This window comes from Falco biarmicus, chromosome 6 (genome assembly GCF_023638135.1).
Source record: "Falco biarmicus isolate bFalBia1 chromosome 6, bFalBia1.pri, whole genome shotgun sequence".
Classification (NCBI taxonomy): Eukaryota; Metazoa; Chordata; class Aves; order Falconiformes; family Falconidae; genus Falco; species Falco biarmicus.
The window spans coordinates 72,706,975-72,719,018 of NC_079293.1; the positions used below are offsets into that span (position 1 = coordinate 72,706,975).

The 12,044-nt window shown below is 52.4% G+C and overlaps 1 protein-coding gene across 9 annotated transcripts in view; it reads left to right on the forward strand.

Moving 5' to 3' along the window:
• Positions 1-12,044, forward strand: part of NCOA1 (nuclear receptor coactivator 1) — a 179,446-nt gene that overhangs the window by 157,379 nt on the left and 10,023 nt on the right. For 7 of the 9 annotated variants that reach the window (XM_056342272.1, XM_056342277.1, XM_056342278.1 and 4 more), the window contains 3 exons: positions 2,232-2,436; positions 5,273-5,458; positions 7,753-7,879. In XM_056342272.1, the coding sequence (XP_056198247.1) occupies positions 2,232-2,436; positions 5,273-5,458; positions 7,753-7,879 (518 nt within the window). The remainder of the gene's footprint in view (positions 1-2,231; positions 2,437-5,272; positions 5,459-7,752; positions 7,880-12,044) is intronic. The other 2 variants (XM_056342275.1, XM_056342276.1) reach the window with 1 other exon arrangement.

Below are 12,044 nucleotides of genomic sequence, written 5' to 3' on the forward strand. Positions count from 1 at the left end.
GAAGAAGCAGTCGTTCAGAAGTATTCAGCCACCCTGAGCCACCGTCCCTTGTGCCATGGGTTTTCTCACACATTTGTGGACAGAGGCAGGTCGTGGAGGTCTGAGCCTTCTCCAAGCAAGACTGGATGGCCTGAGCTGCTCCAGCCCTCCGGCACCGTGTGTTTTCTAGACAAGGAGGAGAAATAAAACACTCAAAGTGGGCACAGATTCCAGGTGCAAGTTCAGGTGCTCCAGAAAACAATTGACAAGCACCTTGCTCCCACCACGTGTCCTTCATTCCCACCTCTCCATCCTCCAACCTCTTCACATACCCAACAGGCAATGCAAGAATTTTACAGCGCCCATTTTATCCCTGCTTAACATCCATGTTGGATGCCCACAGCTGCTCCTGTGCCCTTCTTCTCCTTCTGCCTCCAGAATGACCTGCCTGTAGGAGGAGATGGAGTTCTGCTATATCGTGGATGTCTCCCACTTGCTTCACTTCTCTTTGCTTTGCAAACTTGAGCTTTAAAGAAGTTCTGCTTGGTCGAGAAATTACATTATCTGGAAGAGTTGAGATGTGCAAATGTCTGCTGCGGGAGCTGAATTTGCTGTGTTTAATTCTCTCTGTGAGCCTGGCTTTAGGAGGATATTCTACTTCTCAGGTTTCTGGGGTTAGGATTTGATGGGAAGGATACAGGGGAAATGAAAAAGAGTGGTTAGTCCATTGTAAATTGTAATATTGGTGGCTGCTGGTGGCAGTGCACTTTTCATCATCAGCATTGTCTAAACATCATTTAATTCACCAGATGCCACTGTAAAGGAAAAACAAGTATGTGCCCTGTCGTGTATATTTAAAATACCAACTCATCTACCCAGGTGCTACCATGAGGCTGTAGGAAAGGGGAAAAAAGAGCCATGAAGGTCAAGAGGGAGATTCTGCCATGGCGACGGGTCTCTCAGGTGCTGGACTGGGCTTGGGGTTTCAATGAAGCCACCACTGGTGGAGGGTCCATCCCAAGGTGGAGCTTCCCGCAGGGTTTTGTCCTTGTGATACACCAACCTGTGCATCATGGAGGTGAAACTGGAAGCAGGTGCAGCGGCAACTGGGATTGTCACCTGTTGGAGGATTTTGTCTGGGCTACGAAATATTTCCAGCTAGGATTTAGGGAGAAACTTACTATGACTTCTTCTGGCAATGGACAAAGCTGTCATCTTGGTGAGAGGTCTTTAACACCACTGTGCCAGCCGGGGAGGTGCAGAGGCACCCCAGGGGTGCCCAAAGCCAGCAGCCTCCCAGCTATTTATCACAGGCAGGGGCTGTTGGCTGCAGCCTCGCATCTCAGCTTGATGGCAGAGCCTCTTGTCAAAGCCAGGATCCCAGTTCCTGCCAGGTTTCTCCCATCTTCTCCAGACCGCAGCATCATTCCCTCCATCAAATGCAAAGATTTTCCCTAGGGCTATCAAGTTGTCTGTTAATTACGCCATGTTAATGGCCAGGCTTTCCCTAGCGCCGAGGGGCGGCACTTCTGGAAGCAGTGTGCGTCCTTAGATTTTAAAGCATTTAGCTTCCCTTGAGATATTTTTCTTTTTAGCCAAAGCTCATTTATCTCAGCCCCTTTAATCCCAACCTGCTGCTTTACAGTGCCGCTATTACAGCCACTGGTGCAAGTCCCTTTTCCAGTAACTTTCCCATTTATTTGAGTCCCCGGGCTAAACATATTTTCTTCTACTCTTAGCCGTGATGAAGGCAGGAAAACCTGAATGATATTTTACTGCCCCATTGAGGGTAATTACATGCCCAAGGCCCACATTGTTTTTGGACGCTTGTTCCAAAAAGTCACTTCTGTTTCTTAGAAAAGACCATTTTTTATTATTATAATTTCAGCATAAGCATATGTATATTAAGAAAGCAAATTATCTCCTGTTTTAAATAGCTGGAGGTTATATATACTGTTAATAATTATGCTAATTGCGGCATGCGAGCATCTCAAAGCTGCCACCAAGGACTGCGCTCCAGGGTGGGGACCCATGTGTGGCGGGGTCCTTGTCCCCGCAAGGTCTGCATCTAGCCAGGCAGAGGGGTGTGGGGCTCGTTCTCTATCCGTGCAGGATGCTTGGTGTTTCAGCAAGCAAAGGGATGGGGGGAGCAGTGCTGGAGGGCTGTGTGCGTATGAAAACAGCGCTCGGGCTCACTGATGCTGGTTTTGGGCTGAATCACCCACCTGTGGTTTTTTTCTCTCCTTCCTTAGTTTGCTGCTGAACTGGAGCAGCTGGACCAGCTCCTGCCCTCGCTGGAGAAGGCGGCTCAGCTGCCCGGCTTGTGTGGACCAGAGAGAAGTGAGAGCGGTGTGGCCAGCGTTGCTGTCAAACCAGAGATGCTGGCAGCTCCCCTGCAGCCCAGCGCCACTGCCAGAGCCCCCACGGGACTCAACCGTACGTGTCCATCCACTCACCGTACGTGTCCAGCATTCACCCCTCAACCCGGGTCCCTGCCAGGGCGTGGGAGGGGATGGCCTCCTCCATCACCAGCTCTGCTACAGGTGGATGGGGTACCACCGTCCTGGATCTAGCCGCGGTGATGCTCTGGGGGACCTGGGCTTTGCTGTCTGGTGCAAGGCTGGTGGCAGTGAGCCCCGTGGTCCCCCTGCAAACAGCTGTGATGTAAGTGAGGGACACAGTCCCTCCAAGATGTGTGCCTGGTCGCAAGGGAGCAGGCAGGCTCGACCAGAGGTGTTTGAGGTGTCAGAGCATCGCCATCACTTCCAGACAGGGGTTTGAGACATAATACACTCAGATGCAGCATCAGGACCTTTTTCTAGGCACCAAACAAAAGAAAGATCTGATTTTTCTCCAAAGTGAATGCTTAGAAAAAGATAATAATAGGATTTCTTTCCTCAAGGAGCCTGCAGACAAATTGTAAATTGAGGGTATTTTGTAGCAAAAGCATGTATGGACCTGATGGTCAGAGGCTTCCCCAGGCTGGGTGGTAGCAGAGGCACCCACACCTGCCATAGGGAAAGCAAGCTTTTACAAATTGCAGCATAAACTTACTCAAATAAGTGCACCCAGTGGCTGCTGCCATCACTGCGCTCAGTCAGAGCCCATGCCACTCGCTTGCCATGATGGACATCCCTGTGCCAGCCCCAAGCTGCTTGTCCCCTTTGGTACCGCAGCATCCCTGGGGTGCTGTGCCAGACCTGGTCCCAGCCCCATGGGGTTTTTCCCACCCCGCACTTGGATTTTGCATGTATATAATTATCTGTTACATCCCACGTATCACTGCTGCTGCAAATTGCACTGAGTCTTGAATGCTGAAGTGCAGCTTCTAGAGCAGAAGGGAGTAAGAGTGAGCAGCCCAGTATAAACCAGTTAGCTGCTGGTCCACATCCTACACAGGGAGTGATAATCATCCTGTTACTTATTCAGCAAATGGAGATGAGGATGTTTTGGGTTCCGGCCCAGCAAGAAGCCCATGAGGTGGCTCTGGCAGGCAGGGCTGGGATATTTTTGGAGGGCTCAGGCTGCAGAAGCAAAGCCTTTAAAAGGGTAGGAGCATCACAGCAGAAGGAGAAGCAATGTGGTGGTGTGAGCGTGGCCCGAACAGTGCCGTGAAGTGGGGTGAAGCCCACGTGGGAGGCTGCATTGGTGCTGGGCTGTCAGGGGGGACCGTCTGAGGGCAGCGGAGCATTGCACCACTGAGAACAGCTTGCAGGTCTCTAACCCCCAAAAAACCGCTCTGCCAGCCGTGAGCAGGCTCTGGAGCAAAGTACTGTGGACTGAAATGTCTCCCTGCCTGCGATAAATCAGCAGGGAAGAGCTTGTGGTCTCATAAATGGGAGTATCAGCTAACAGAAGATGCGCGGGGTAGGGGATAAGGGAATGATGCTGGAAGGGTGGTGAGTGATGGATGTGTTGAGGCTGGAGGCTGTGCCTCCCCTCGGTCAGGGGGATGTCTGGGAAGTGAAAAGGAGCTGGTGGCCCCGTAGCTGTAGCCATAAGCCGTTTCACCCATCACCTCCATGCTGAATCCATCATTAAGCTTATCGTTCAAGCCTAATAGTTCCTTGCCAAGGACCCACTTGTCCCAGGCTTATACTTTGAGTAGCAGGGACACTTGTAACGCTCTGGCATAATTAAGAGCGGGACACACTGCCTTCGGAGGAAAGGGAATCCTGCAGCCAAGTTAGAGTTAGAAGGTGAGCGCATTTGCCACCGGCTCTGCAGGGCAAGTGCTTGAAATGCCAACTGCTGCCCTCCTGGGTTACAGCATCTAAAATAGCAGTTACCGCCGAGGAGACCCACCATGAGCCTTGCTGAAGGCGCTGACATCGTGCAGGGTGGCAGTGGTGCACCCCTTGGCAGGTCCCCGGGGACTTAAGAGGTGCTGCTGGCTGGGAGAGGGGTTGCCAACAGCCACAGCTGGTGGCCACCGGCTTGCAAGTCTGCCTCTTCCATTCGTATTTCAGGTCAATGTGAGCATTTGAGACGTGCTCCCTGATGGCAAACTGCAGCTGAACGTGCAGAAGCTTACCTAAATGAAAATCAAGAATAGTGCAAGGCCTAATGACATCATTTTAATTGGTTTAAAGCCAGCAGGTGACAGATGAGAACCGAACAGGCAGGAAGCCAGCACGGGGAGCATCGGTGCTGAGGCTTCCCTCTAGCTGCCAGGTGTACGGGGGGCACAGCTCCTGCACCAGCATCATCCCTGGGGGGAGCAGAGCCTGGTTGATGTGGCTACAGCGAGCGAGAGAGATGCACTTTGGCTTCTGTAATTCACTGTGGTCTTGGTGCCCTCCTTTTAGCAGCATTCAAACCCTGTCTGTATATTAGATGGTTGCAACCCCCATCCCCCCTGCCTTTCTTACATCCAGCTGATTATTTATAATTTTTATGCCCAGCTGGTTATTTTAAGCTCCAGCTACTAGGTTTTGGGTGCCAGCCTGGCTCCTAGATCCTCATACCTTCACACACCATGACACCGCGTGCAGGAGCTACGGTGGTTCCCAGGAGCTGCTGGCCCAGGGTGGCTCCCCCAGGGTGGCTGCGGGTGACCAAGCCACACATGGGACCGAGCCTTCAGGTTTAGGCAAGGTGACATCCCACCACGACCCCCTTCTCACCCTCCAAACTTAGCAACACCAGCTCCCTCCCGGGCAGGGCAAGGATTTTGCGGAGTGCCGGTGATCTTGCAGTGAGCCTTGGGAAGAGAGCTGATGTGCTTTTTTTTCTTTCTTTTTTTTTTTTTTCCTTTCTTTCTTTTTTTCCCCGTGATTTGATGACTCTCTAGCGATGAGCAGCGGGCAGGGCGTGCAGGCTGGTCGCACCCCATTTGAGTTCTGTGACCCCCTGGAGCCAGCCCAGCTGAGGCCAGTCCCGTGCCCTGCGAGCAACGGCAGCAGCCCGCACACCCGTGGGCCAGCCCAGCAGGGCAGGGGCACGGTGACCGCACCAAACCCCTTCCCAGCCGACACAGGTACGTACAGCTGCAGGCTATCCTCTGCTCTCCACCTTCTCCAGGTTACGCTAAGGCTTTCCAGGGAGTCCCATTGGAGAAGAGGCATTGCAGGTGGAGCTGGAGAGGTGCTGTTCGCCAGCAGCTTTCACAAGCTGTGCTTATTCTTTTCTGTCTTTTCCCGTCAGTATAGTTTCAGGTAAAAGAAAGACCTTTCTGTCCATCTCGGTTCCTGGGGAGGCAGGTGGAGGAAGCTGCATCCCCTCACCCGGGGGGTGATGGTGGCTCAGCTTCCCCTGGCACTGGGTGAAGTTTAATTTCCATGAGATCCGGAGCATGGATGGTGTGTTGGGAGAGGAGTGGCAGAAGCAACAGTCTCACCTCTGTGCTGCTGAAATCACTGGCAGCGAAACACCACAGACCTCGTCGTGAGCCGTTTCGGCAGCCTGGGCTCTGGGGGGTTGTGGATGCTGCTTCTCTGCCCTCTTCTGCTTCCCTCGATGCTTCCCTCGATGTGCCAGGCAATGCTGAACATGATCTGGAGGAGGGACCTTGCTTGCCATCATGCACTGTGCAGCGGCTTGACAGCAGGTGCAGAAAGCAAATAACTCAGATCTCACCTCCTCATGATGGTAGCGTGGGACTAGAAGAGCTGCTGGATTCACCTGCTGTCCCCTCTGATGGTGGCCAGGCTCCAGAAGAGCATCATCCCTGCCTCTCACATGCTGTCCACGTCGGAACACAGCTCTGCCCTTGCTGGCGGGGTGGGACCACCGTGCTCCCCACCAGCCCATGGATGTGGGAGGCATGCGGCCAGTTCCCATTGTAACTCTGGGTAGCCCTGCGCACGGCTGGTCCCTCTGGATCACGTGAAGGTCTTGGTTTGGGCAGCTTCTCTTGAGGAGGAGAGCATCGCATGATAGCTTTCATCCTCCCCCGCATCCCCCCCGGGAGGCGAGGCAGAAATCAGCCCCGCACCACACGTCGTCACAGCAGCTGTAGCTCTGTCATATTGGTATATACTGCCCTGGTACCCGTGGTCTGGCTGCCTCGATGGGGGTCACCCACACCCCAGTAAATAATGCTGTGCTTCGGAGCATCTGCAGTCTGCCACATCAATGAGCCTGGGGACCGTTCTTGAGCAAGTCAAGGAAGTATTGGGGACGGGCTGTACCGTGACTGTGCCATGAGCCGCCCCGGCTGGCACTACCAGGATCTGCCTGTTGCCAAGCAGCCTTGAGGCTTTTTTTAAGAAATTTTGAGAAATAGAGGAGCGCTTGGCAGGAGCCGCCGCACCAGTGCATGCACTGGGATACTGAGCATCCCTCAGCTGGACCTTCCTCCCCTCCCTCCCCGTCAGGCTCTTATTTCCTTTTGTTTTTTGAAAAAAAAACCCTACGGTCTGGGTGGCACGTGAAGCTGGTGGCTCCTTGTGACAATAGCAAAGACACCGTGCACTGGGTAACCACAGCTATTTGCAAGCGAGTAATATATTTTGTTGGGAAAATGATCAGCACAGCTGAGTTTGTTAAGAGAGACTTTCATCTTTAGCATCCACCTTCATCAGCACTTGCCTTAGAAACCCCGGGGTTTTGACATGGGAGCCACCCCTGATAGCACCTCCTGATGTGGCAGAGATGCCACCCCAGCCAGAAATGCACTTACCCCTCCAGTTTCCATCTGCCTGGATCTCCACGGGCTGGGTCAGCTGCGATGCTGTTTGATCTTCAGTCCCAATTCCTGTTTCAAATGGGATGACGTAAAGTCTCCAGCCTCATAAATCTCTCTGTCCTGGGCTTGGGCTCCAAGTTCTGCTACAACTAAATTTAATTGTGTTGGCTTTTTTCCCTGTGCAAATTAACTTTTCTCCAAAACAGAGGCAGAAGTTGCTAATGGGTGTGGACTATTTTTTAAGCTAAAATCTTTGGTAGTAACAATTGGCCTTCAAGAAGAAACCCTCTTAACTTGACTAAATTATGAAACTCTTGGTAGAAATGTGCTGAAAAGGGAAACTTTTTAATAGCATTTGCACATAGCGAGTACACAGGGTCATGTACATCTGCTGTGTGTGCAGTATCTGCCTAGATTTTCACCCAGAACTTGATGCTTATGATTACTGGTTAGGAAACCAAACCTGGTATCTGGAACGTTAGGTTGAAAAGAGCTAGAACTGGTGAATCCTTAGCATCGCTTTTAGGGATGTTTTTGGACACCATTGGCATCCTGTTGCTCTGAGCTTGCCCGTTCCCCATGGGAGCACCCGAGTCATGTCCACACACTAACCTTTCCTCCCCACATCCTGCTTTTCCCCCCAGGAATGCCTGAGCTGGAGATGGGGGTGCCGGATCACCAGTTTGGACAGCCAGGAATGGGGGAGCAGATCCCCTGGACGGATAACAGCATGGCAGCCATGAATCGCGGCGCGCTGAATAAACCCGAAGAGTAAGTACCACAGGGCTGGCGGCTTCCCAGCCTCTCCCAGGAGAACATTGGGACGTTCTGGCAATAGTTGCCTGGCTCAAGGAGATGTGTGCTTGCTTCCTTGCCTGCCTGGAAAGACGACAGGTGCTGGGACGAGCGCAGCTGCCCATTGCCGTAAGGCGGTGGTGGTTGCTGCTGGTACCAAAGAAGTGCTGGGACCTGGGTTGTATAGGTTGCTACGATGCAAGAGGTGACATCTGTTATCTCTCTAGGGACAAGCGTGTGGGTAGGATAAGGAAAGGTGTGTTGAGGGGTAGGTGTCCAGGCTATGTCTGGACCTGAATAACGCGGTGTATCCGTAGCTGAAGCTGCATCATCTGAATAATGCCCTGTATCCGTAGGATGCTGCAAGTCCCCACTGGTCCCTTGCCAGTGCCAATATTTGGGTCGGTGTTCTCTAGCATCCCTTCTCGCCAGGGGCAGTGGTAGGATCTGGAGATCCACGGCACAGTTTTGTGTTTCCATGTGATTGCAGCTCTTTGCAGTCCCCCATACGCTTGGCTTCAGCTCAGATTGTTAGAGCTCCTCCGAGGCCAAATAACCCCCTCCAGTCCTCTCACCATCTTGTATAGGCCGAGGCCCCATGGAGCAGCCAAGGGGTCATCACCTGCCCAAAGTACAACGTCATTCCTTGGTTACAAACACGTTGGAGGAGACTGTAGGTCAGGTATTTTGGAACGGGAGGTCAGAAGGGTGGCAAGCCCTGCTGATGGAGCTCAGCAGTCAGTGCCCTGCCAGGCAAAGGGCACCCCAAAGTCTTTGCTGAGGCAGCGGCGCTGGCAGCAGTGCTCATGGATTTGATGCGGATGGGAAGTGAATCCTCCCCCTGGCCCAGGGAGGCTTCAGGTACCCGGTTTAAGAGCCAGCACTGATGAGCTGCGCATGGATCCTCTTGCCAAAGCCCAGCCCAGCTTTGCAGAGAGGCAGAATTTCCTCTGCTCATTAAGGTCTTCAGTAGATGAGCACAACCTCTCTTTTCCAGTCGTGAAGAAGACACACATAAGAATTGTATTTGAGCAAGACAGTAGCCAAACATCTTTTTCTCAGGACTGTATTTGGATTAATTTCTCAAAGCTTTCTTGCAAGGAGAGAGTTGCCTGAGTGGTCTCCAACTGCTGCAACTGGATCTTGGACTTCTGCGGGAAATACTTTGCCTCTTGTTGCTTGAAAGAGCTGGGAGATAAAACAAATCCCCGTTTAACTGAGCATTTACATCAGCCTGAGCCCTTGCCATAAGGAAGTAACTTCCCTTTTAAGCCTTGCTGGTGTCATTATTTTGCTGGAATAAGATCCGTGGGGCACACCTGGCAAAGGGCAGAGCTGCTGGAAAAAGCAATCTGTGTTTTAAGCTATGACTGTTCCTTAAAATACTGCTTATGGGGTAAAAATGACCTTACCTTACTCAGCAGCCCTGTGCTCCAAGCACTGAGTCAGTCTGGCTGGCTGGAGACATTCTTGTCTCCCCAGCCAGCACAGCTGGGAGGGAGGGAGCTGTATTTTCTTCTGGCTCACCCTTTGCAGCAGGATTGTGGAGTGAGGACCCAGGCTGCCATGGAAGGCTTCGGACCTGTGCAGGTATCAAGGAGGGAAGTGTTTGGCAGCAGCATCCGTGTGAGTCGTCGGGGGAGAAAAATACCTCAGGTGGTTTTCAGGGCAGAGCCCTGCGCCAGGAGACGAGGGCAGATCGGTGGAGCAGTGACATTTGGCCGAAGCTTGGTGAGATGCGGAGGTAACGAGTCTCACGTGTCCCTGCCTTTGGAGAGTGATGGTTTCAACCAGACTTTAAAATTGCAACCTGGTTAGGGTTTTACAAGGTAGTATTTGATTTTCTCAGCATTGAGCGAGGGAGAAGTCAAAGGAAAAGCAGGCTGCGTGCTGGGACTTCTCATGGCTCCTTTGGCTCTCTACAGCAAGACTGGGCTTCCCACATGGTGGAGCCACCAGTAGAGCCAACACATGGACCAGAGCGATGAGATGACAGCAGGATGAGAGGTAGAGGGATGTTCATCCTGGTGAGCCTCTGTTCTTCCTGAATTAGGGTCTCTGGGCACGGGGGGTCCTGCCAGAGGTGGTCGGCAGAGGCCATGCTGGAAGAGGCTGGTTCCCAGCTCAGCTCTCTCTCGTGCCTTCAGTAACTGTAGGTCTGATAGAGCAGGTGTCATCATGGGTGAGACCTGCCTTGGTAGCACCTTGCTGGAATCGAAACATTTCCATCTAGCAGCACAGTGATCAGCTGCAAAACTCTGCTTCCTCTGCAGCTGAGAGAAGAGATTCTGCTGGTGAAAAGCCTCTGGAATTTAGTCCTCAAGACCTGCAGATGTGCTCCAGCTGGGGAGGACACACTTGTCCTGGGAGATGCCCATGGTCCCAGCAGCTGCCTGTCCACCTGATGGAGACTGCGATCGGAGCAAGGAGACAGAATCTTTGGACTGCAGATATTACCAGACCAAGAAATAATTTTAGCAAAGACCAAACGAGCAGAGCTTTTGCTTTGGGCGTTGTAAAGGCTTCCCAGCTGAGAGGTTCACTGGAGGTGGGCTGAGGTCCTGGCCTTGTTTAAGGAGCTGGTGCTGCCCAGATCTCCCAGCGCCGGGTGTCCTGGGAAACAGGAGCTTCCTTTTTAAATTCTCCTGTGCCCCAAATCCTCCTGTGCCTTTGCCTTTTAATAAAGTGGGACAACTACATCTCCTCTCTCATGTCCCCAAGCATAAGTGTTCTTGTTTCTTCTGCAGAAGAGGGACACCTTGGGCCAGGTCCAAGGCTCCTCAAAGCAAGTCCAAGTCGCTGTTCTCACACGCGTTCCTCTAATCCCCCAAGGTCAAACATGCCACCCAGGGCCCAATTCAGTTGCCTCAGCGCTGGCACCCAGTGCCATCTGAGATGCCTGAGGTTTCTAGGACATCTGTGCAGGGCCAGAGACCTGCAGCCTTTTGGAGCAGTGCTTGAAGGCCATGGCAGGGAGATGCTTTACAGGACCTCAAGCAGCCTTTGACACTGTCTCTGTGAGCAGCTGAATTTCTCCTCCACACCGCGTGCAGAATCGGAGTTTTCACCTTTAAAAAGGCCTGAAAGGTTGTGGTGGATAGAAAACCTTTGCAAGGCAAAACCAGTGTGGCAGGGACATGATGCATGGGGTCCAGGATCTCCTCTGCCCCACCATTGTCTGTCCAGAGACTCATCTGAACCCCACCATGGCATGGTGCTGGAGGAGAGGAGAGGGGAGGGCTTTGCAGGCTGGATTTGGCTGCAAAGCAGGACACACTGGAAGCTTATTCACTATGTAGAGCTGGTTTTATCCCCACAATCTCTTAATAAACCAACTTTTGCCATCCATGCAGAGGTCCAGCATGGGCTGAAAGGATGGTGGCAACCTGAATTTCTCCTCTAGCTGCCAGTTAAGGTGGAGAAGAAGCCTGTCCTCTCTTTCTCCTGCAAGAACGATGTCTGTGCAGCAAACTTTGTCCTTTGACCTTGGCACTGAAAAACTGAGTTTGAGAAAAGCAGCAAGTAGCAGGGACCTCGGCTACAGAGTGAAACCAGCCCTGCCTTTCACCTCTGTCTCCCCACTTCCCTCTCTGCTCCTGCTCTGCAATTTAAGAAATCCCAGCGCCGAGTATTTCTTTTCCCTGGATTAGGCTGCGTGTGTTGGCTGCAGCGGTCTCGGTCAGATTGGCTTCAGTTCCTTACTGTACATCTGGTCCTCATTTGGAGCTAAAAGGATAAACATGTCTGCTGCTTGGGAACTGCTGGCATGTTCGAGCCCTCGCCTTTGTGCCTCTCTGGGAGCGTGATGTGCCATGGCTCTCTTCATCGTGTCAGACCCTGCAAATCCGATTGACTCCAATTAGTCACGTCATTGGAATGTCTCTCATTACATATTAATCTTATTCCCAAAGAATATTGAGCAAGCTTTGCAGAAATCTTATTTTTGCAGCTCAAAGATTCCCCTTTGCCTTCAGCTGCATCGCTTCCAGCTGCTCCAGCTCCATCCAAGCCTCCCCACTTTTGTGCCGGCAGAAGTTTTGCTCTGCCTCCCGCTGTCCTGCCCAAAACGCCCGCAGGAGCAAAGCCTGCAAAAGCACCAAAGTTCCCTTCCCAAACCTCTCCGAACCGCTGTCCGGGCTGT